Source organism: Bombina bombina, chromosome 1, assembly GCF_027579735.1.
Source record: "Bombina bombina isolate aBomBom1 chromosome 1, aBomBom1.pri, whole genome shotgun sequence".
Lineage (NCBI taxonomy): Eukaryota > Metazoa > Chordata > Amphibia > Anura > Bombinatoridae > Bombina > Bombina bombina.
The window spans coordinates 252,602,896-252,627,305 of NC_069499.1; the positions used below are offsets into that span (position 1 = coordinate 252,602,896).

General features: G+C 39.7%; 1 protein-coding gene across 1 annotated transcript in view; it reads left to right on the forward strand.

Moving 5' to 3' along the window:
• HECTD1 (HECT domain E3 ubiquitin protein ligase 1) overlaps positions 1 to 24,410 on the forward strand; it is a 699,591-nt gene that overhangs the window by 417,372 nt on the left and 257,809 nt on the right. Inside the window, exons 21-27 of the mRNA XM_053711863.1 lie at positions 12,180 to 12,346; positions 12,640 to 12,816; positions 13,877 to 14,671; positions 17,262 to 17,480; positions 17,629 to 18,060; positions 19,107 to 19,329; positions 20,539 to 20,593. Of these exons, the coding sequence (XP_053567838.1) occupies positions 12,180 to 12,346; positions 12,640 to 12,816; positions 13,877 to 14,671; positions 17,262 to 17,480; positions 17,629 to 18,060; positions 19,107 to 19,329; positions 20,539 to 20,593 (2,068 nt within the window). The remainder of the gene's footprint in view (positions 1 to 12,179; positions 12,347 to 12,639; positions 12,817 to 13,876; positions 14,672 to 17,261; positions 17,481 to 17,628; positions 18,061 to 19,106; positions 19,330 to 20,538; positions 20,594 to 24,410) is intronic.

The following is a 24,410-nucleotide window of genomic DNA, read 5'->3' on the forward strand; positions in this document are numbered from 1 at the left end:
TCCTTCAACCAGCTACGTGTGTTATTACTGTCACTTCAGCTGCGTCCTTTTGGTTCGAAGAACTAGAAAGGTCGCTCCAGAAAGAGACTTCCTATGAAGAAGTCATGGACAGAATTCACGCATTAAAGTTAGCCAATTCCTTTATATTGGATGCCGCCTTTCAAATAACGAAATTGGCGGCGAAAAACTCAGGTTTTGCTATAGTAGCGCGGAGGGCGCTTTGGCTAAAATCCTGGTCGGCAGATGTGTCGTCCAAGACTAAGTTACTGAATATTCCTTTCAAGGGTAAGACCCTTTTTGGGCCGGAATTGAAGGAAATTATTTCAGACATCACTGGGGGTAAGGGCCATGCCCTCCCACAGGATAGGCCTTTTAAGGATAAGAACAAGTCTAATTTTCGTTCCTTTCGCAATTTCAGGAACGGACCGGCTAATAACTCCACTGCCGCTAGACAAGAAGGTAACGCGGCCCAGCCCAAACCCGCTTGGAAGCCCATGCAAGGCTGGAACAAGGGTAAACAAACCAAGAAACCTGCTGCTGCTACCAAGACAGCATGAAGGGGTAGCCCCCGATCCGGGACCGGATCTGGTAGGGGGCAGACTATCTCTCTTCGCTCAGGCTTGGGCAAGAGATGTTCTGGATCCCTGGGCACTAGAGATAGTTTCCAAGGGATACCTGTTAGAATTCAAGGGACTTCCTCCAAAGGGAAGGTTCCACCTGTCTCGCTTATCATCAGACCAGATAAAGAAACAGGCATTCTTACATTGTGTAAGAGACCTATCAAAGATGGGAGTGATAAACCCAGTCCCCTCCGGGGAACAAGGTCTAGGGTTTTACTCAAACCTGTTTGTGGTTCCCAAAAAAGAGGGAACTTTCAGGCCAATTCTGGATTTAAAGATATTAAACAAGTTCCTCAGAGTTCCATCCTTCAAGATGGAAACCATTCGGACAATCTTACCAACAATCCAGCAGGGTCAATTTTTGACTATCGTGGATCTGAAGGATGCGTATCTGCATATCCCAATCCACAAATCTCATCATCAGTTCCTGAGGTTCGCCTTTCTGGACAAACATTACCAGTTTGTGGCTCTTCCATTCGGTTTAGCCACCGCTCCCAGAATTTTCACAAAGGTGCTAGGGTCCCTTCTAGCGGTCCTAAGACCGAGGGGCATTGCTCTAGCACCTTATCTAGACGACATCCTAATCCAAGCGTCGTCTCTTTCCAAAGCGAGGGCTCATACAGACATTGTGTTGGCTTTTCTCAGATCTCACGGGTGGAAAGTGAACATAGAAAAAGGTTCACTGTCACCGTCCACAAGGGTTCCTTTTCTGGGAACAATAATAGATTCTGTGGAAATGAAGATCTTTCTCACAGACGTCAGAAAGACAAAGCTTCTAAAAGCTTGTCGAGTTCTTCACTCTATCAGGCCCATTTATCAAGCTCCGTACGGAGCTTGAAGGGCCGTGTTTCTGGCGAGTCTTCAGACTCGCCAGAAATACAAGTTATGAAGCAGCGGTCTAAAGACCGCTGCTCCATAACCCTGTCCGCCTGCTCTAAACAGGCGGACAGGAATCGCCGGACATCAACCCGATCAAATACGATCGGGTTGACTGACAGCTCCCTGCTGGCGGCCGATTGGCCGCGAGTCAGCAGGGGGCGGCGTTGCACCAGCAGCTCTTGTGAGCTGCTGGTGCAATGTTAAATGCGGAGAGCGTATTGCTCTCCGCATTTAGCGAGGTCTTGCGGACCTGATCCGCAGTGTCGGATCAGGTCCGCAAGCCCTTTGATAAATGGGCCTGACTTCCTCAACCCTCCATAGCTCAATGCATGGAAGTAATAGGACTAATGGTCGCAGCAATGGATGTGGTTCCTTTTGCTCGAATTCATCTAAGACCATTACAGCTGTGCATGCTCAATCAGTGGAATGGGGACTATACAGACTTGTCTCCCCAAATTCAAGTAGACCAGGTAACCAGGGACTCACTTCTCTAGTGGTTGACCCAGGATCACCTGTCTCAGGGAATGAGTTTCCGCAGACCGGATTGGGTCATCGTCACGACCGACGCCAGCCTCTTGGGGTGGGGCGCAGTCTGGGACTCTCTGAAAGCTCAGGGCCTATGGTCGCGGGAAGAGTCGCTTCTCCCGATAAACATTTTGGAACTAAGAGCTATATTCAATGCGCTCCTGGCTTGGCCTCAGCTAGCGGAAGCCAGGTTCATAAGATTTCAGTCGGACAACATAACGACTGTTGCGTACATCAATCATCAGGGGGGAACAAAGAGTTCCCTAGCGATGAAGGAAGTAACCAAGATAATCCAATGGGCAGAGAATCACTCCTGCCATCTATCTGCTATTCATATCCCAGGAGTAGACAACTGGGAGGCGGACTATTTGAGTCGTCAGACTTTCCATCCGGGGGAGTGGGAACTCCATCCGGAGGTCTTTGCTCAGTTAACCCAATTATGGGGCATTCCAGACATGGATCTAATGGCGTCCCGTCAGAACTTCAAGATTCCTTGCTACGGGTCCAGATCCAGGGATCCCAAGGCGACTCTTGTGGATGCATTAGTGGCGCCTTGGTCGTTCAACCTAGTATATGTGTTTCCACCGTTTCCTCTCCTCCCCAGGCTCATAGCCAGGATCAAACAGGAGAAGGCCTCGGTGATTCTGATAGCTCCTGCTTGGCCACGCAGGACTTGGTATGCAGACTTGTCATCGGCTCCACCATGGAAGCTACCTTTGAGACAGGACCTTCTAGTACAAGGTCCATTCGAACATCCCAATCTAGTTTCTCTGCAGCTGACTGCTTGGAAATTGAACGCTTGATTTTTTCCAAGCGTGGGTTTTCAAATTCTGTGATTGATACTCTGGTCCAAGCCAGAAAACCTGTGACTAGAAGGATTTACCATAAAATATGGAAAAAATATATCTGTTGGTGTGAATCCAAAGGATTCTCCTGGAGTAAGATTAAAATTCCAATGATTCTCTACTTTCTCCAAGAAGGTTTGGATAAAGGATTGTCAGCTAGTTCTCTAAAAGGACAGATTTCTGCATTATCCGTCTTGTTGCACAAACGACTGTCAGCTTTGCCAGATGTACAAGCTTTTGTTCAGGCTTTGGTTAGAATCAAGCCTGTTTACAGACCCATGACTCCTCCTTGGAGTCTAAATTTAGTTCTTTCAGTTCTTCAAGGGGTTCCGTTTGAACCTTTACATTCCATAGATATTAAGTTACTATCTTGGAAAGTTCTGTTTTTGGTTGCTATTTCTTCTGCTAGAAGAGTTTCTGAATTATCTGCTTTGCAGTGTGATCCACCCTATCTGGTGTTCCATTCAGATAAGGTTGTTTTGCGTACTAAGCCTGGTTTTCTTCCAAAAGTTGTTTCCAACGAGAACATCAACCAGGAAATAGTTGTTCCTTCTTTGTGTCTGAATCCAGTTTCAAAGAAGGAACGTTTATTACACAATTTAGATGTTGTTCGTGCTTTAAAGTTCTATTTAGAAGCAACAAAAGATTTTAGATAAACCTCATCCTTGTTTGTCGTTTACTCTGGTAAGAGGAGAGGTCAAAAAGCTACTGCTACCTCTCTCTCTTTCTGGCTGAAAAGCATTATCCGCTTGGCTTATGAGACTGCCGGACGGCAGCCTCCTGACCGTATCACAGCTCACTCTACTAGGGCTGTGGCTTCCACATGGGCCTATAAGAACGAGGCTTCTGTTGACCAGATATGTAAGGCAGCGACTTGGTCTTCTCTGCACACTTTTGCCAAATTCTACAAATTTGATATTTTTGCTTCTTCGGAGGCTGTTTTTGGGAGAAAGGTTTTGCAAGCCGTGGTGCCTTCTGTTTAGGTAACCTGATTTGCTCCCTCCCTTCATCCGTGTCCTAAAGCTTTGGTATTGGTTCCCACAAGTAATGGATGACGCCGTGGACCGGACACACCAATGTTGGAGAAAACAGAATTTATGCTTGCCTGATAAATTACTTTCTCCAACGGTGTGTCCAGTCCACGGCCCGCCCTGGTTTTTTTAATCAGGTTGAAAAAATTTTTCTTTATACACTACAGTCACCACGGCACCCTATAGTTTCTCCTTTTTCTCCTAACCATCGGTCGAATGACTGGGGGGTGGAGCCAGAGGGGGAGCTATATGGACAGCTCTTGCTGTGTGCTCTCCTTGCCTTTCCCTGTGGGGAGAACATTTCCCACAAGTAATGGATGACGCCGTGGACCGGACACACCTTTGGAGAAAGTAATTTATCAGGTAAGCATAAATTCTGTTTTTGCTTCTTCGGAGGCTATTTTTGGAAGAAAGTTTCTACAAGCAGTGGTGCCTTCCGTTTAAGGTACCTGTCTTGTCTTTCCCTTCATCCGTGTCCTAAAGCTTTGGTATTGGTATCCCACAAGTATGGATGAATCCGTTGACTCGATACATCTTACAAGAGAAAACAGAATTTATGCTTACCTGATAAATTTCTTTCTCTTGTGATATATCGAGTCCACGGCCCGCCCTGTCTGTTTAAGACAGGTAGTATATTTTTTTTTAAAAAACTTCAGTCACCTCTGCACCCTATAGTTTCTCCTTTTTCTTCCTATCCTTCGGTCAAATGACTGGGGGGGGTGGAGCTAAGGGAGGAGCTATATAGACAGCTCTGCAGTGGGTGCTCTCTTTGCCACTTCCTGTTAGGAAGGAGAATATCCCACAAGTATGGATGATTCCGTGGACTCGATACATCACAAGAGAGAGAAATTTATCAGGTAAGCATAAAATCAGTTTTTTTGTGTAAAATAGTGTGCTCTTAAACTTTATAGGAACAGTCTACTCCAGAATTTGTATTGTTTAAAAAGATAGATAAATAATCCCTTTATTACCCATTTGCCAGTTTTGCATAACCAACAGTTATATTAATATACTTTTTATCTCTGTGATTACCTTGTATTTAAGCCCCTGGAGACTCACCCCTTATTGCAGTTCTTTTGACAGACTTGCATTTTAGCCAATCAGTGCTGACTCTTAAAGGGACACTGTACCCAAATTTTTTCTTTTGTGATTCAGATACAGCATTCAATTTCATTCATGTAATTAGCAAGAGTCCATGAGCTAGTGACGTATGGGATATACATTCCTACCAGGAGGGGCAAAGTTTCCCAAACCTCAAAATGCCTATAAATACACCCCTCACCACACCCACAAATCAGTTTTACAAACTTTGCCTCCTATGGAGGTGGTGAAGTAAGTTTGTGCTAGATTATACGTTGATATGCGCTCCGCAGCAGGTTGGAGCCCGGTTTTCCTCTCAGCGTGCAGTGAATGTCAGAGGGATGTGAAGAGAGTATTGCCTATTTGAATTCAATGATCTCCTTCTACTGGGTCTATTTCATAGGTTCTCTGTTATCGGTCGTAGAGATTCATCTCTTACCTCCCTTTTCAGATCGACGATATACTCTTATATATACCATTACCTCTACTGATTCTCGTTTCAGTACTGGTTTGGCTTTCTACTACATGTAGATGAGTGTCCTGGGGTAAGTAAGTCTTATTTTCTGTGACACTCAAAGCTATGGTTGGGCACTTTTATATAAAGTTCTAAATATATGTGTTTAAACATTTATTTGCCTTGATTCAGGATGTTCAACATTCCTTATTTTCAGACAGTCAGTTTCATATTTGGGATAATGCATATGAATAATTCAATTTTTTCTTACCTTATAATTTGACTTTTTTTCCTGTGGGCTGTTAGGCTCGCGGGGGCTGATAATGCTTCATTTTATTGCGTCATTCTTGGCGCGGACTTTCTTGGCGCAAAAATTTTCTTGTCATTTTGCGTAATTTTTTTGACGTTTTTGCGCCCAAAAATGTCGGCGTTACCGGATGTGGCGCCATTTTTGGCGCCAAATAATGTGGGCTGCTTTTTTGGCGCTAAAAGATTTGAGCGTCATTGTTGTCTCCACAATATTTAAGTCTCATTATTTATTGCTTCTGGTTGCTAGAAGCTTGTTCATTGGCATTTTTTTCCCATTCCTGAAACTGTCATTTAAGGAATTTGATCAATTTTGCTTTATATGTTGTTTTTTCTCTTACATATTGCAAGATGTCTCAAATGGACTCTGAATCAGAAGCCACTTTTGGAAAAACGCTTAACTGAGTTTCAGTTCTACCAAAGCTAAGTTCATTTATTTTAAATGTTATAAATGTTTATCTTTAGCTATGGTTTGTAATAAGATATTATGTTATACTTTTACATGCGGAATCCATTAGTATTTATGCTTTATATATTTTCTTTTCTTACAAGAAATATTTAGAAGACTTATAAGAAATATTTTTCTAATTCTATGTTAAAGGCTTTGTCTGAGTTCGTGCCTTCTAATAAAATTTTTAGGTCTTTTTTCACTTCTTTTTTAATTATTGAAGTTTCAAATGACCAACAACATACTGATTTATCCTTCTCTGATGATGTTTTTTTCTGAAATTTTCTTCATCAGATATTGACACTAACAAATCTACTTTTTTATTATTTTTCAATTATTAAAGTACATTTGTTCTTTGTTGAAAAGGTGTTGATTATTTTGGATATTAAGGTAACTAGTTCTTTAAGACTAGCTGACATTATTTCTGCCTATTTATTTCTTTAGAGGTTTTCTTTCCAATTCCCTATACTAGGGAATGGAATAGGCTGAGAATTTTCTTTTATTCCTTCTTCAAAGGTTTTAAACTATATTCTGTGCCAGCAGTTAAACTCAATTTGGAGGGTTCTCCAATTTATTGGGACTATCTCTAATTCTACTAATTATGCTATTGTTTCTATAGCAAAATAGTATTTATTTTCCTTTAAATAGTTATATCTTATTTATGGAAAATTATTCAGTTTCAGGTACTTTTCTTGGTCCTGTGATTTATTTGGATATTGCAATTGCTTCATTTTCTCTGTTTACTTTAAGATCAAGTATCAGATTATGATTTATTTTAGCATTGTTAACGGGACAACATTTACTAGACTAGGTGCTGTTGCATTTGTCTTGTTGTTTTGCATTTATTGATTATGCAAGTCCACTGTATTGGCTGGTCCTTTAAACTGGACTATCATGCTAATAATTTCATTTGTGTCTTCATTTTATTGAATATTTTCGCAAATGAGGGTTAATCTATGTCTTTAGATTTTTTAGCTAGAAGAATTTTGTGATTTTTTAAAAAAAATAAAAAATATATATTTCCTTTGTTCTAAGATAATCAATTATTTGTTTTATAATTGGATTCAATTCTTAAAGGGACACTGTACCCAATTTTTTTCTTTTGTAATTCAGAAAGAGCATGCAATTTTAAGCAACTTTCTAATTTACTCATATTATCAATTTTTCTTCGTTCTCTTGCTATCATTATTTGAAAAAGAAGGCATCTAAGCTTTTTTTTTTTTGTTTCAGTACTCTGGACAGCACTTTTTTATTGGTGGATGAATTTATCCACCAATCAGCAAGGACAACCCAGGTTGTTCACCAAAAATGGACCGGCATCTAAACTTACATTCTTGCATTTCAAATAAAGATACCAAGAGAATGAAGAAAATTTGATAATAGGAGTAAATTAGAAAGTTGCTTAAAATTTCATGCTCAATCTGAATCCCAAAAGAAAAATTTTGGGTACAGTGTCCCTTTAACTGTTACTCTGGGCTTCAAGGTTGAGTTCTAAGACTAAAACTTTAAGCTTATACTAGTTTGGTTGTTATTATTAAGGAACGAATTCCTGAGTTCTTTCCCAAGTAACATGTCTATAATTGGAGTTCGAAATCAGCTCCCTAATTTTGCGATGTACGTGCCGTATTCCAGCTTGGCTGGTAAGGGGCAGGTTAAGGCTTCTTTGAAATTTATTTTGTCCAAATTTCTTTGATTTTATTCCAGCAAGGCTAACACTTTCTTTAACTGTGTTTCTGTCCTATATATTTTGGGTACTGTTGAAGCATGGCTGGGCACCCATGGGGTTCAAGCGCTGCTCAGACCTGGAATCTTCTGGGGTATTTCTTCCAGTTTCTTTTGAGGAACTGGGTTTTGGAGTTTTATTCAAACTATTTTGCCTTTTTATGGTCTTTGATATCATTATTTGTTTTCATTAGATACAATAAATGCATATTTTCATTTTTCTGTTTTCATTCAGATTATTTTCTGAGGATGCGGAATCTCATATGATTCACTTACTCTTCAGGACATAGTTAGAGGATCTTCTTTTCTAAAGCTCTTGATTCCTCACACAAGGGTCACCTTTTTTAGGTTTCCAGATAGTTTGTGTCACTGTCCTTGTCTCTATCAGACAAGGAATAATGTTATTGGGTTCCGTCTATCGGTACCTTTAGTCTCTATTATTTCCTTCAGTTGCTATATATGCATAGAAGTTTTAGGTCTTATGGCCACAGCATTTGATTCAATTCCCTTTGCTCATTTTCTCTAGAAAGAACCTTTCCAGTCTTTTATAAGTGTTGTTTCTTCAAGAACATGGTTGGAGGATAAATTTACCAAAAAGTTTGATTCCTCAGACAAGGGTAACCTTTTTAGGTTTCCAGATAGATTCAGTGTTCTTGATTCTGTCTCTGACGGACAAGAGGCGTCTGAAATTGGTTTCAGCTTATCGATTCCTTCAGTCTCAATCATTCCCTTCGGTAGCCTTATGCATGGAAATTCTAGGTCTTATGACTGCTGCATTGGACGCGATTCCCTTTGCTCGTTTTCACATGCGACCTCTTCAGCTCTGTATGCTGAACCAGTGGTGCAGGGATTATACAAAGATATATCAATTAATATCTTTAAAACCGATTGTTCGACACTCTCTGACGTGGTGGACAGATCACCATCGTTTAGTTCAGGGGGCTTCTTTTTGTTCCTCCAACCTAGACTGTGATCTCAACAGATGCAAATCTGACAGGTTGGGGAGCTGTATGGGGGTTTCTGACAGCACAAGGGGTTTGAGAATCTCAGGAGGTGAGATTACCAATCAACATTTTTGGAACTCCGTGCAATTTTCAGAGCTCTTCAGTCGTGGCCTCTTCTAAAGAGAGAGTCGTTCATTTGTTTCTAGACGGACGATGTCACAACCGTGGCATATGTCAATCATCAAGGAGGAACTCACAGTCCTCTGGCTATGAAAGAAGTCTCTCGAATACTTGTATGGGCGGAATCCAGCTCCTGTCTAATTTCTGCGGTTCATATCCCAGGTATAGACAATTGGGAAGCGGATTATCTCAGTCGCCAAACACTACATCTTCACCCAGAGGTATTTCTTCAGATTGTTCAAATATGGGGACTTCCAGAAATAGATCTGATGGCTTCTCATCTAAACAAGAAGCTTCCCAGGTATCTGTCCAGATCCAGGGATCCTCAGGCGGAAGCAGTGGATGCATTGTCGCTTCCTTGGAAGTATCATCCTGCTTATATCTTTCTGCCTATAGTTCTTTTTCCAAGATTCTAAAGGAACGTTCATTTATTCTGCTGGTGGCTCCAGCATGGCCTCACAGGTTTTGGTATGCGGATCTTGTCCGGATGGCCACTTGCCAACCGTGGACTCTTCCGTTAAGACCAGACCTTCTATCGCAAGGTCCTTTTTTTCCATCAGGTTCTCAAATCCTTAAATTTGAAGGTATGGAGATAGAACGCTTGTTTCTCAATCATAGAGGTTTCTCTGACTCTGTGATTAATACTATGTTACAGGCTCGTAAAACTGTATCTAGGAAGATATATTATCGAGTCTGGAAGATTTTCATTTCTTGGTGTTTTTCTCATCTTTTTTCTTGGCATTCTTTTAGAATTCCTAGAATTTTACAGTTTCTTCAGGATGGTTTGAATAAGGTTTGTCTGCAAGTTCATTGAAAGGTCAAATCTCTGCTCTTTCTGTTTTTTTTTCACAGAAAGATTGCTAGTCTTCCTGATATTCATTGTTTTGTACAAGCTTTGGCTCGTATAAAACCTGTTATTAAGTCAATCTCTCCTCCTTGGAGTTTGAATTTGGTTCTGGGGGCTCTTCAAGCTCCTCCGTTTGAACCTATGCATTCGCTGGACATTAAATTACTTTCTTGGAAAGTTTTTGTTTCTTTTGGCCATCTCTTCTGCTAGAAGAGTTTCTGAATTATCTGCTCTTTCTTGTGAGTCTCCTTTTCTGATTTTTCATCAGGATAAGGCGGTGTTGCGAACTTCTTTTAAATTTTTACCTAAGGTTGTGAATTCTAACAACATTAGTAGAGAAATTGTGGTTCCTTCATTGTGTCCTAATCCTAAGAATTCTAAGGAAAACTTGTTGCATTCTTTGGATGTAGTTAGAGCTTTGAAATATTATGTTGAAGCTACTAAGGATTTCCGAAAGACTTCTAGTCTATTTGTTATCTTTTCCGGTTCTAGGAAAGGTCAGAAGGCTTCTGCCATTTCTTTGGCATCTTGGTTAAAATCTTTGTTTCATCATGCCTATGTCGAGTCGGGTAAAACTCCGCCTCAAAGGATTACAGCTCATTCTACTAGGTCAGTTTCTACTTCCTGGGCGTATAGGAATGAAGCTTCAGTTGATCAGATTTGCAAAGCAGCCACTTGGTCTTCTTTGCATACTTTTACTAAATTCTACCATTTTGATGTGTTTTCTTCTTCTGAAGCAGTTTTTGGTAGAAAAGTACTTCAGGCAGCTGTTTCAGTTTGATTCTTCTGCTTATAATTTCAGTTTTTTTCATTATAAGATTTAAACTTTATTTTGGGTGTGGATTATTTTCAGCGGAATTGGCTGTCTTTATTTTATCCCTCCCTCTCTAGTGACTCTTGCGTGGAAGATCCACATCTTGGGTAGTCATTATCCCATACGTCACTAGCTCATGGACTCTTGCTAATTACTTGAAAGAAAACATAATTTATGTAAGAACTGATAAATTCATTTCTTTCATATTAGCAAGAGTCCATGAGGCCCACCCTTTTGTGGTGATTATGATTTTTTTGTATAAAGCACAATTATTCCAATTCCTTATTTTTTATGCTTTCGCACTTTTTTCTTATCACCCCACTTCTTGGCTATATGTTAAACTGATTTGTGGGTGTGGTGAGGGGTGTATTTATAGGCATTTTGAGGTTTGGGAAACTTTGCCCCTCCTGGTAGAAATGTATATCCCATACGTCACTAGCTCATGGACTCTTGCTAATATGAAAGAAATTAATTTATCAGGTAAGTTCTTACATAAATTATGTTTTTAAGCAACTTTCTAATTTACTCCTATTATGAATTTCTCTTTGTTCTCTTGCTATCTTTATATGAAAAAGAAGACATGTAAGCTTTTTTCTAGATTCAGAACTCTGGACAGCAGTTTTTGATTGGTGGATGCATTTATCCACCAATCAGCAAGGACAACCTAGGTTCTTCACCAAAAATGGGCCGCCATCTAAACTTACATTCTTGCATTTCAAATAAAGATACCAAAAGAATAAAGAACATTTGATAATAGGAGTAAATTAGAAAGTTGCTTAAAATTGCATGCTCTATCTGAAGCACAAAAGAAAATATTTGGGTACAGTGTCCCTTTAAATAACTTTAAATAACCCCACAGGAGTGAGCATAATTATATCTATAACACACATGAACTAGTTCTGTCTAGTTGTGAAAAACTGTCAAAATGAGATGAGTCAGCCTTTAAGGGTTTAGAAATTAGCTTATGAACCTACCTAGGTTTCACTTTAAACAAAGAATACCAAAATAACAAAGCAAATTTGATGATAAAAGTAAATTTGGAAAGTTGTTTAAAATTGCATGCCCTATCTGAATCATGAAAGTTTAATTTTAAATAGACTGTCCCATTAATATTTGTAAGTCTTGAAAATTGTGGGTAACTATTTCTCTTCTCTAGGCTGTGTGAACCTTTTTATACAACATAGTTTAAATATTTCTATGCATCAGATATTCAACTATCTTTTACTGTATAGAGTATTATGGCAATTTTATTTTGTTCTCCTATTGATTTATCTCTATTTTTGTTCTCATATTATGTTGCCACAGTACATGATTAGAATATTTTGCTTCTTTACTTATTTGAAGACTAACAGAAACTTCCCAAAAGTCTTGTGTGGTTATCTATAGCAAGATACTCTGAGTGGTAGTTTTATATCCTTATGGTTGGGTGTATTTTTATGTCAAAGATGTAAACTCAGCCTAATTTGTTACCTACTCATATTAAGCTCCACAGCTACATGGCCTCTGGACCCTCCAAGAGAGGAAAAGCAGGGATGGCGGCACATTAGAATCAAGCAGGCAGGAAAGAATGCCAGCGGGCAGACACATTATCTCTCTCTATCTGGCTTTGAGCTGTATGGCAGTGTGACCGGGGTTTGTGAGGACCAGCTCGGTGAGTACATCAGATGAGAGGGTGGTATTTTAAAGATCTAAGATACAAATCAGGGGAGGTTTGTGATTAAATTAAGATTTTTTTTTATTATTTTCAATGGAGGTTAAGAAAATGTGAGACAAAGCCGGTAAGATCGGTCTTCTGATGCATGAAAGCGAACAGAATCGTATATCAAAAATCAAATGACTGTTCCTTAACTGTTGCATGTAAATCACATGGCTGCCATCAGTACTCTAATGACTTTTACTACATCATTATCCCTTGATATTTAGTACTTTATTTTATCCTGTCAGGAAAGGCAGCCAAAGAAGCAGAAGCCAATCTTAGGCGCCAAAGGCGATTGGTGCGTTCTCAGGTTTTAAAGTATATGGTTCCTGGAGCAAGAGTTGTTCGTGGAATTGACTGGAAATGGAGAGATCAGGATGGCAGCTCTCAGGGTGAGGGCACAGTCACTGGAGAGCTGCACAATGGTACGTAGGACATCCTAATACTTATTGCCTTCTAGATGCAGGTCTACTGTGCACAACACAGGTTGAAAAGGGAAAATGCATGGGCATTGTTATATTGGATTGCTGTTAAACTTTTCAATTCCATACACATTTTAACGTGACCACCACCATTAAACATATTTCTTTAACCTGCTCAACTGGCTTCCATGTTGCAATGTGTTCTTGGGTTAAAGGGATCAAACTGTGCTTGCATCTCCTTATCATTTTCTGTTTCCTGCTTCAATCTAAAAAATCTTGCTTGTGCTTAATTATTTTCTACTGTCAGAGTGAGGCTCAGCATAATCATCTCTTAATATAGAAAGACTATAAAATAGTTTTCAGTGTCTGATTAAAGGTCTGTGGCAGACCGGTTATGTTGTAGCTTTTGTAATGTATTATTAATCAGATTACCTCTATTATTTGCAGTGTAGGAGTTTTTTTGTCACTTTAGCTGCTACCAGTGGAGTTAAATACTGATGAAATCTGCTTTGTTTTGGCTGCTTGGCTTACTTTAGTAGCACACTAAACTGCAAAATCCCTAGTTTTACCTTAGTAAAATGGCATCATCAATTTGATCATTTCAGTTTTGCCGTTAGTTTCTTATGATATTATGATATTAGTTTTTTATTTATTAATTGTTTATATACTGTTCTTCCAAAATAGGAAGTTTTTCCAGCATATGTAGTGCTGGAATGTTTGGCAGTTGATAATTAGGGCAGTAATCCAGTAAAACATATGCTCAATTTTTTACATTTTATTTAATTTTAGTTTAATTAAAATTTGACTGGATTTTGTACTTTAAACTTTTAACCAAACATGTAAAACTGTAGATGGGATCCTTAGCAGTTGATCGTTTAGGAAAAATTGAACACTGATTTAGCACTAATTATATTTTGGCTTTGTTGATTTATTTCCAATTGGTGCTTGGCTTCTTTAATGTCTAAAAGGTTAATGCGCTTTTAGCTCTTTCACTTTGCCTATCTCCAATCAAACCTTTTTTACTATCCGCTCTTCCATCTTACACGCTGCTATCCCTTTCCAGGCTGGATTGATGTCATATGGGATGCCGGTGGCTCTAACTCTTACCGCATGGGCGCGGAAGGAAAATTTGACCTCAAGCTGGCCCCTGGTTATGATCCAGATTCCACGACGTCACCCAAACCTATCTCATCCACTGTTGCAGGCACACCACCCTCCTGGAGCAGCCTGGTGAAAAACAACTGTCCTGACAAAGCTCCTCCATCCAGTTCTTGTGTGGTCGCAGGGAGTGTGGCTGGATCATGCAGTCGGAAAGGGAGCAGCAGCTCAGTCTGCAGTGTGGCTAGTAGCAGTGATGTGAGCCTTAGCTGTGCCAAGATCGAAAGGCGGGCAGAGGAGCCAGGCTCTGAACCTCAACACGACCCCATCTTACTACTGTCCTCAAGCACTACAGCCTCAGGGTCTACCACCTGTCCCCCAGGTGGAGAGAATGCTGTGGAGGGAGGAGAGAGGAAGGCAGGTGAGGCCACTGCTATCTCTATAGGTATGGTGAGCATAAGCTCACCTGACGTAAGTTCTGTGTCAGAGCTCAGCAATAAGGAGGCAGCAGTTCCACGTCCTTTGGGGTCATCAGCTAGCAACAGGCTGTCAGTTAGCTCTCTGCTTGCCACTGGGGCTCCCATGAGTTCTAGTGCCAGTGTCCCCAATTTGTCTTCTCGGGAGACATCCAGTCTGGAGTCCTTTGTGAGGAGGGTTGCTAACATTGCACGGACGAATGCCACCAATAACATGAACTTGAGCCGCAGCAGCAGTGATAACAACACCAACACCTTGGGGAGGAATGCAGTAAGCTCTGCCAGTAAGTATCACTTATAGGGGAAATGCTTACTTTTAATAGTAGTAGTGGAAAAACGGTCATGTGGAGGAAAAGAACACTGATGTGATTCATTCATCAAAATATATAGCTGTTTTAGAAGGGGGCCCCTTATTCTCTACAAGGCATTAAACAAATAGGTATAGTCCCACTTGTGAGCCACAGCACAAATAATGAGACAGTAAATGTCTTGTAATTACAAGACATTTCTGGTGTTTTGCTTTAGAATAACATCAGCAAGACTTAACATCCTTCTATTGCAATTATTTTGTAAATAGCTAATTTTCACCCACCATTTGCCTTATTTGGAAGGGCCAATTGGGATTTAGTTTGCAGCCAATAAAGCTAGCCACTGACATAAAATTAGCATAAAGTAAACTGTTTTGCAGCAGTTATCACTTAAAGCCAATTATGGACAGATATGTTGCAGATTTAGCCTTGAGAAGTCAGCCGTGTGCATTTCAATTTCTAAATATTAGAAACTGCTCAATTATCAGAGCTAAAATAAATGAAAAAGAGGAAATCAATTATGAAAATTATATTGCAGAGTTTCGTTTCGCATAACTAAAGATTTTATTTAAAAATCCAAAGGTGTTTACTGTCCCTTTAAGAGAGTCTTATTATTATTATTATTAAACTTTATTTATAAAGCGCCATCATATTCCGCAGAGCTGTCCATGGACACAGTTCATTTAAATAAAACAATAATATAAAACTTCTAAGAGACAGGACAAAATTTACAAACACATACAGGAGGAACTGAGGGCCCTATTCCCGTGGGAACTTACAATCTAGAAGGGAAGGAGGTTGAGAAACAGGAGGTGAGGACTGCAAGATTGAGAAAGATGTTAATGCAGAGTTAGATGAGGGAAATGTTGTTAGGTAAGAGAAATATTATTAAGATGGGTGGTAGGCTTCTCTGAACAGAAAAGTCTTCAGAGAGCATTTAAAGGAAAAAAAGATTAGGGCAAAGCCTGACAGCACGAGGGAGAGTGTTCAAGAGGGTAGGTGCTGCACGACAGAAGTCCTGCAGTCTAGCATGAGAGGAGGTGATAGTCGCAGAAGCAAGGAGCAGGTCATTGTTGAATCTTAGTGGGCGGGCTGGAGTATACTTGTTGATTCGAGAGGATAGGTAGAGGGGAGCGGTGTTGGTGAGCGCTTTGTATGCAAGGGTGAGAATTTTGAATTTAATTCTGCTGTGAATGGGGAGCCAATGAAGGGACTCACAGAGAGGTGTAGCAGATACAGAGCGACGGGAAAGGTGAATCAGCCTGGCAGAGGCATTTAGGATGGATTGAAGGGGGGAGAGGTGGGAAAGAGGAAGGCCAGTAAGTAGGTTATTGCAGTAATCAAGTCGGGAAATAACGAGAGTAGATTATTTGCTTTGTGGTGTTGGCGCACAGGAAAGGTCGAATCTTGGGAATATTGCGTAGATGGTTGCGGCAGGATGTAGAAAGCAATTAGATATGGGGGGCGAAGGATAGATTTGAGTCAAGTGTAACTCCGAGGCAGCAGACTTGGGGCGATGGGGAAATGGTGATGCCGTCAACAGGGATAGAGAAGTCACAAGTCGGAGTAGAGCTTGAGGGGGGGGATAAGAAGGAGCTCAGTCTTGGACATGTTATATACATGTTGCTGCCAATAACTGTCCTTGTCCTGCTCAGGGCCTGCAGTGGGTTGTGGCTCCCAAATGGGACTTTAGCTATGTGTTTTGTGGAAGATAAACCTATAATTAGAAGGTGACCATAATTAAAAAATGACTAATCTAATGAATTGGAGTATTTCATTTATTTATTATAATGTCCCTTTAATAATTAAGGGTAATTAGAAATTAGTCATGTATGACTTCCTTATTCAAACACTCTATTCCTATATATTATAACTGTGTGTATACAGCTGGCTTACCATACATGAATTATTAATTGCAGGGCCGTTTAATACATAACTTATTCTGGGCTATAGATAGAGTTTTGAATGTATATAGAGAGAGAGATGTGAAAAAAATCCATGTTTATTGTGAACTATTTGTCCATTATCTGAAAATAATTGTTTGAAAACAGATATTAAATTATTAAATGATATATATATATATATATATATATATATATCTTGTTTAACTAAATTTCAAAAAGTATGATGATAATTAAAAATTAAGCTGGCAATAATGATTTGACAGTTATCTTTAAACTAATTGACCTACGTGTAATGGGCTACACATACCTAGCCTACAGTGACCATTACAATCTTATTTAAATGTATGAGTACCAGATACCTGGCATTTATAATACAGGAATCTTTCTGGTCCAGCTGCAAAACTTCTTTAAAAGTTCTGCACATTCCTGAACTTACCTTCCTGCTTTTCAACAGGATAACAAGAAAACAAAGAAAATTTGATAATAGAAGTACATTGGAAAGTTGTTAAAATTGTATGTTCTTTCTTAATCCTGAAAGAAAAATTTAGGTTCTTACAAAGCACATTTTAGATATTAGGCAAGAAAATAGCCCTAGGGTTACCATGTCCTTTGTGGAATTTTAACGTACTTCATCAATATTTACTTTTATTTATTTATTGCAGCTTCACCACTGATGGGAGCTCAGAGTTTTCCCAACTTGACTACTACGGGGACCACATCCACTGTTACAATGTCAACATCTAGTGTTACCAGCAGCAATGTGGCAACTGCCACCACAGGACTTTCTGTAGGCCAGTCCCTCAGCAACACACTAACTACCAGCTTGACTTCTACCTCCAGTGAGAGTGACACAGGTCAAGAAGCAGAATATTCACTTTATGGTAAGTGTCTATCCTGGAAGGTATTTGTGTGCCTTGTTCTCTAGATAGAAACTGAACATTCTTTGTTCTAGCTTCTTTTGAATTATTCTTAATTGAGCAAACTTTGCTCTTTTACTCTAATACTCATTACTTAACATTCTAATTTCAGATTTCCTGGATAGTTGCCGAGCTAGCACACTGCTTGCTGAGCTGGATGATGATGAAGACCTTCCTGAGCCAGATGAAGAGGATGATGAGAATGAGGATGATAACCAGGATGAGCAGGAGTATGAGGAAGTTATGGTGAGCATCCATGGCATGAACAATAGAAAGCTGAATTATGGTGCTGATAATACACATTTAACAGTGGTGGTGTTTAAGAAAGCTCCTTTTGTGATTGGAGCAACCTTTAAGTTATCTTATTCAGTTTTGTTGTTCCTTCAGGAAGAGGAGGAGTATGAGACAAAGGGAGGCCGACGAAGGACATGGGACGATGATTATGTGCTGAAGAGGCAATTTTCTGCATTGGTTCCAGCTTTTGACCCCCGTCCTGGCCGCACCAATGTTCAGCAAACTACTGACCTGGAGATTCCAGCACCAGGTATATAGATGGGGGTGTCAGGACTGTATATACGTTTAGACCTTTATAATAGAAGAATCTTCATACTTCTAATAAGAGCTCACATCTCACTTTATTGTATTTTCCTAAAGATTTGGATGTTTGAGAAAAAATGGTCAATTTTAGTTTGTATTAACTATCCAAAATCTGTTCTTAGGCAAGACTCAAAATGTGTTACTTGGAGTTCTCATTAAAAAAAATGAAAATCTTAGGACCCTAGGAAGAGAGATTTATCATTCCAATTCTCCTATATTTTCTCTTAAAAGTTCTCATGAGAAATAATGCCCCTATTTATCATTCAAAAATGTGCCTAAAATTGGGCAAGTTCGACTGTAAAATTCTCCTACTCTGTTCTCACTCTCCGTGGAGAACATGTTCTCCAAAAAAAAGGGTAAAATTAGATCCTTTTAGTCGTACTTCATATAGTTGTCATTAATTCTCCTAGTTACAAATTTATCATTTATATTCTCCGGTGAAGAACCTGCAAGTTCCTGCATTAAAGTTCTCCATAACTACGGTGGAGAACAGCATTAGAAATCAATTCTCTACCAATTGTAGAAGCAATGTTACAAAAAAGGGCTCTACAAGGTGAAAAAATAATCTATAATAATGGTCATTGGAGCGCAATAATAATTTATATTGGCGTGATAAAAATATATAATGGAGCACCAAAATTATATATAACAGAGCACAAAAATTATATCTATTGGGGCATGCAAATAAGATATAAAAGAAGCTCAAAAATTGAAGCACATAAACAATGAAAATGTAGATCTATTTTCTTACGTGACAGTTTTTTGAAGAGGGACGTTAACAAAGCTACTAGATAGGCTGTTTAAAGATTTCTATTGGCTAATAACTGACTGACATGGAGACTAGTTGCTTATTTTCAGTGATAAATAAGGAGCAGATACTAATCTGACTGGAAAATATTATATTTTTATGCAAACCCGTCTTTTCTGAATCATTATTAAGTCTTATTTAGTCCATGGTGATTTCAATCATATAACAGTAATATCTTCTATCAGGCACACCACACTCTGAGCTTTTGGAAGAGGTGGAGTGTGCCCCAGCCCCACGTCTGGCATTGACCCTGAAGGTGACAGGCCTTGGAAGTGGTCGAGAAGTAGAATTTCCCCTGAGCAACTTTCGTTCCACCATATTCTACTACGTGCAGAAGCTGCTTCAACTCTCCTGCAATGGTTCTGTGAAATCTGACAAGCTGAGGAGGATTTGGGAGCCAACTTACACGTAAGATGGAAAAAAAAGGGATTAAAAGGACATCAGTCAGTTAAACTTTAATGATTCAGATAAAAAAATCTATTGGTATCCTTTTTTGAAGAGTAAACCTTGGTAGGATCATAAGGTTTAGGATTGTACTGAAGTGCATGTGTCTTCAGAAATGTATGTATCTACAGTTAAAGCTACATTAAACACTAAATACATTTTTATAAGCATAGTATTGAGGTTATTCCCATCCTCACTCTAGTCATGGGTGCCACCATGTTGAAATCTTCCTTCCACTGCTTTTCAATGCTGGTATGTTTCCAACTCTCCTTCACATGCTTGCATTGTAACCTAGGTTCCATAATGGCAATTAGAGGGAGGTGCATAAAATTTATTTAATGTTTAGTGTCCCTTTTTAAAGTGAAATGCTAGGTTTTACCATTGGAACAAATAAAGGGGCTTTCAATCTTTTATTTGTTTGAATAGTTCTCCGCACTGTGCTCCTCAAGCAGCTATTTTGCTGAAAGGTGACGTTTCCACCTCTTAGCAAATAGTCTTGTGGCCCAGCTGGCGCCAAGCCCGATAACCCGCATGGCTATTGGCTAAGAGGTGTAAACGTCACCTCTTAGCAAAAAAGAGGTGTAAACGTCACCTCTTAGCAAAAAAGAGGTGTAAACGTCACCTCTCAGCAAAATAGCGTTCTGCCATGGGCTGCTTGAGGAGCTCAGTGCGGTGAATGCTTCAAACAAATAAAGGAACATTCAGCATGAATTATTTTATACTTCATGACTGATAGTCCCCTTTATTTGTTACCATCACTTTAACATGGGTTTAAAATAAATGGATATAATGAACATGAGATTTCTACTTACCAATCTGTTTATTTTTTTTTTTCTTTCCGGCAAACTCATAGTGATCATACTTGAAGGCCCTCCGGGGCTTTTACTAGTGCTTCTAGTTGCTTTTATTTCAGTGTCTCTTTCAAATGTTTTATATCAAAATTGAACCAGGTAGGAGTGGGGTAGTGAGGAGTCATCTGAACACAGATTCTACCTTTCTCAAGTGTGAAGAAATTATTCAACAGTAAGCATTAAAACTCCATGTGTTCTTACACTAGCACATCAAGATACGGATTTATTGACATGTTTACATTTTGTTTTTGCTAATTATTTTTTAAACTTCTGCCCTCTGATTCCAAATAATGACACTTACTTTTTTTTCCCTTTTTTTTAGGATAATGTATAGAGAGTTGAAGGATTCAGATAAGTTAAAGGAGAGTGGGACACTGGTAGGTACCATTATGATATTATGGGAATCTGGATGTTTTGGTCACCTTTTACCTGCAAACTGGTCTTTTTGCTTGTATGCTATCAGTCTGTCTGAAGTTAGAGCCTATGAAAATACAGCTATAAAATATTGTACAGAAAAAGTGTTCTGTTTAAAAAAGAAAATTTATTTAAAAATGTATATTCCTGTACTGAACATACTATTTTAGTTTTTTCATTAGGAGCTAAACTGCTTTCTTTGCCTCTCCACCACCTCAAAGGTGGCTAGACTCATTGCCCCAAAACTCTCTTATTTGGGGTGATTGACATGGCCTGTTCTTGCACAATTCGCTACACAGGAGCAGTAGGGGGCATTGCACAAGAAGCCTCTTCTGCAAGGTTAAATTTCGCCATGTGACACAGCATCGCAAGTTCCGATTGCAGGCAGACAGGTTCACTACCTGTCTGCCTGCAAGGATGATACATTTTGCCCTACATGTTAGTTTCACTCAAATTAAAATTAAACTTTCATGAGTTAGATAGAGCATGACAATTTAAATAACTTTCTTTCTAATGACACGGTGAATCCACAGATCATCTCTAATTACTATTGGGAATATCACTTCTGGCCAGCAGGAGGAGGCAAAGAGCACCACAGCAAAGCTGTTAAGTATCACCTCCCTTCCCTCCAACCCCAGTCATTCTTTTTGCCTACGTTAAAAGCAAGGAGGTGGTAAAGTTTAGGTGTCTGAAAGAAGAATCTTCAATCAAGATTTTATTATTTTTACGCAGAGCAAGTCTCTTCTGCTGTTTTCCGGGGTCTAGCCGTAGCCCATGTCAGTCTCTTCAAGAGAGCAGTGGTAGCTTTTAAGCAATTGGGAACTTGTGGTATAATCCTCACTGCGCCTCCCAAATAGTTGTTGCTGCCCTAACTTGAAAGCCTGAGTAAGATTACTCGGTCTTTCTTTTTTCCACAGGTCCATGTGAGGGAGAAGGCCTCTCAAACCTAGTGAGCTGCCCTGCTGCCAGGCAGATTACATTGAGGTAAGTGCTAAATTTCTTTCTTTCTAATGACACGGTGAGTCCACGGATCATCTATAATTACTATTGGGAATATCACTCCTGGCCAGTAGGAGGAGGCAAAGAGCACCACAGCAAAGCTGTTGAGTATCACCTCCCTTCCTTCCAACCCCAGTCATTCTCTTTGCCTATGTTAAAAGCAAGGAGGTGGTAAAGTTTAGGTGTCTGAAAGAAGATTCTTCAATCAAGATTTTATTATTTTACAGCAGAGCAAGTTTGTTCTGCTCCTTCCTGGGGTTTAGCCGTAGCCCATGTCAGTCGCTTCAGTAGAGCAGTGGTGGCTTTTAAGCAATTGGGAACTTGTCGGCTATAATCCTCACTGTGCCTCCCAAATAGTTGTTGCTGCCCTAACTTGAAAGCCTGAGTAAGATTACTTAGTCTTTCTTTTTTTCCACAGGTCCATGTTATTATTATTATCAGGTATTTGTAAAGCGCCAACAGGTTCTGCAGCGCTATGAACATAAGTGGTATATAAAAACAATTACAGGTATCAAATGGGGAGAGAGGGTCCTGCCGAGAGTTGCACTGTTGTAGTCTGCTCTTATGAAGAAGAACTACAAATAGATGGGCTCATAGGCTTACATGCTATGGGGTTTTAGGGGATAGCAGTGTGAGGGAGGATACCTCTCAAACCTAGTGAGCTGCCCTGCTGCCAGGCAGATTACTTTGAGGTAAGTGCTAAATTTATTTTTCTAAGTAGGTAAAAGAAAAATATTGGCACTTTAACAGTTAGCTCTGTATGGGACACCAGATTCATTAATCCTATTATTGGTTAATAGGATAATGTGAGGCAGGTTGTGCAGGCACTGGGGACGAGAGGAGGCTCAAGGGAAATAGGCTTAGTTTGTTATTATTCCGGTCAGGGTGGTAGTGTTTTTTTTTGTTTTTTTTTTACTTGCTTTCGGCGGCTTTACCTTCAGAGTAAAGATTAATGCTGGCCGGGAGCTTCAGCTTGATACGCCCACGGGCGTATCTGTTCTGAAGCGGCAAAGAGTTTTTGTGCGCTTTTTTCTTTCTCACTTCCTGAGTGTCAGAAGGGTGACGTATTTCATTGCGCCTCTGCATTTCAGTGATAGTGGTCCCCGGATACCGGTAGGAGCAGCTCTGGATTGAGTCTGGATTTTCTCTATCTATTGACTCCGGCAACCAGCAGTACAGGTAGGCACCTCAGCAGAGCTAGCTGAGGTATAGAGGCTGTCTGGGCTGCTCTTAAACCACTGTTTTTACATTGGAAAATAAAAAGTTGTTTTTAGAATTTAAAGGGACAGTAACGTTTTTGTGCCATAATCTCAAAATTAAATAAGTGTTTTATTTTTTATTTGTTCAATTATTGGGTAAAGATGGACCAAGAGGCCCTGCAAAATGTTACTTGTACTTTGTGTTTTGATGCTAATGTGGAACCACCAATCCCTTTTCTCTTGTAAGGTGTATCCAGTCCACGGATTCATCCTTTACTTGTGGGATATTCTCCTTCCTAACAGGAAGTGGCAAAGAGAGCACACAGCAGAGCTGTCCATATAGCTCCCCCTCTAGCTCCACCCCTCAGTCATTCTCTTTGCCGGCTCTAAGCAATAGGGTCTCTCTCGGGAGGGTAAAGTGAATGTGGTGTTAGATTTGTAGTTTTTTGTTCTACAAGCAAAAGTTTGTTATTTTTAAATGGTACCCGTTTGTACTATTTACTCTCCAGCAGGAAAGAGGTGAAGATTTCTGCAGAGAGGAAAATGATTTTAGCATGTTGTAACTAAAATCCACTGCTGTTCCCACAAAGGACTGAGGAGTACCAGAAAACTTCAGTTGGGGGGAACGGTTTGCAGGTTAGGCTGCACTAAGGTATGTTCAGTCATTTATTTCTAGACAAGACTGTGATAATGCTAGAAAAGGACTGATGAGATCCCCATGAGGGAAAGGTAGGCTTTATTCAGAGACTAAGTATGGAATTACAAGCTTACAGAACAGGGCTAATTTAGGCTGGTTGACACTATTTTATGACAAATGGTTTTTACTCATAAATATTGTTTTTTGAGACACTTTGAGGTTCCTTTGGGGTTTCTTTCAGGGGTTGCTACCCACATGGCTATTAATATAACACTTAGGAGTGTTTCTTTAGGCCTCACAACACCGGAGTAAGGGGTTAATCGCTTTTTTTTCTAGTTGTGAAATCTTACCAATGCTTTAGGTACATACTGTGAAAATTTCGAAAAGTTTGCTGCATTTTTCACTGTTTTGGAAAATTGTGTGCCTTTTTTATCTCTTAAAGGCACAGTAACTTTTTTTGCAAAGTGTGTTTTTCCTTGATTAAAGTGTTTTCTAAGCCTGTTTGTCTTACAACTAGTCTGTTAAACATGTCTGACACTAAGGAAAATCCTTGTTCAATGTGTTTAGAAGCCATGGTGGAACCCCCTCTCAGAATGTGTCCCACTTGTACTGATATGTCTATACATTTTAAAGAACAGATTGTTGCACTTAAAAATGTGGCCCAAGATGATTCTCAGACAGAAGTTAATGAGGTTAGCCCGTTATCCTCTCCCCATGTGTCACAACCAGTTACGCCCGCTCAAGCAACGCCTAGCACCTCTAGTGCGTCTAACTCTTTTTACCTTGCAAGAATTGGCAGCAGTTATGGATAATTCCCTCTCAGTATTTTTATCTAAACTGCCTATGTTACCTGCAAAGCGTGATAGCTCTGTTTTAAGAACAGATTCTGAGCATTCTGACGCTTTAGTAGCCGTATCCGATATACACTCACAACGCTCTGAAATG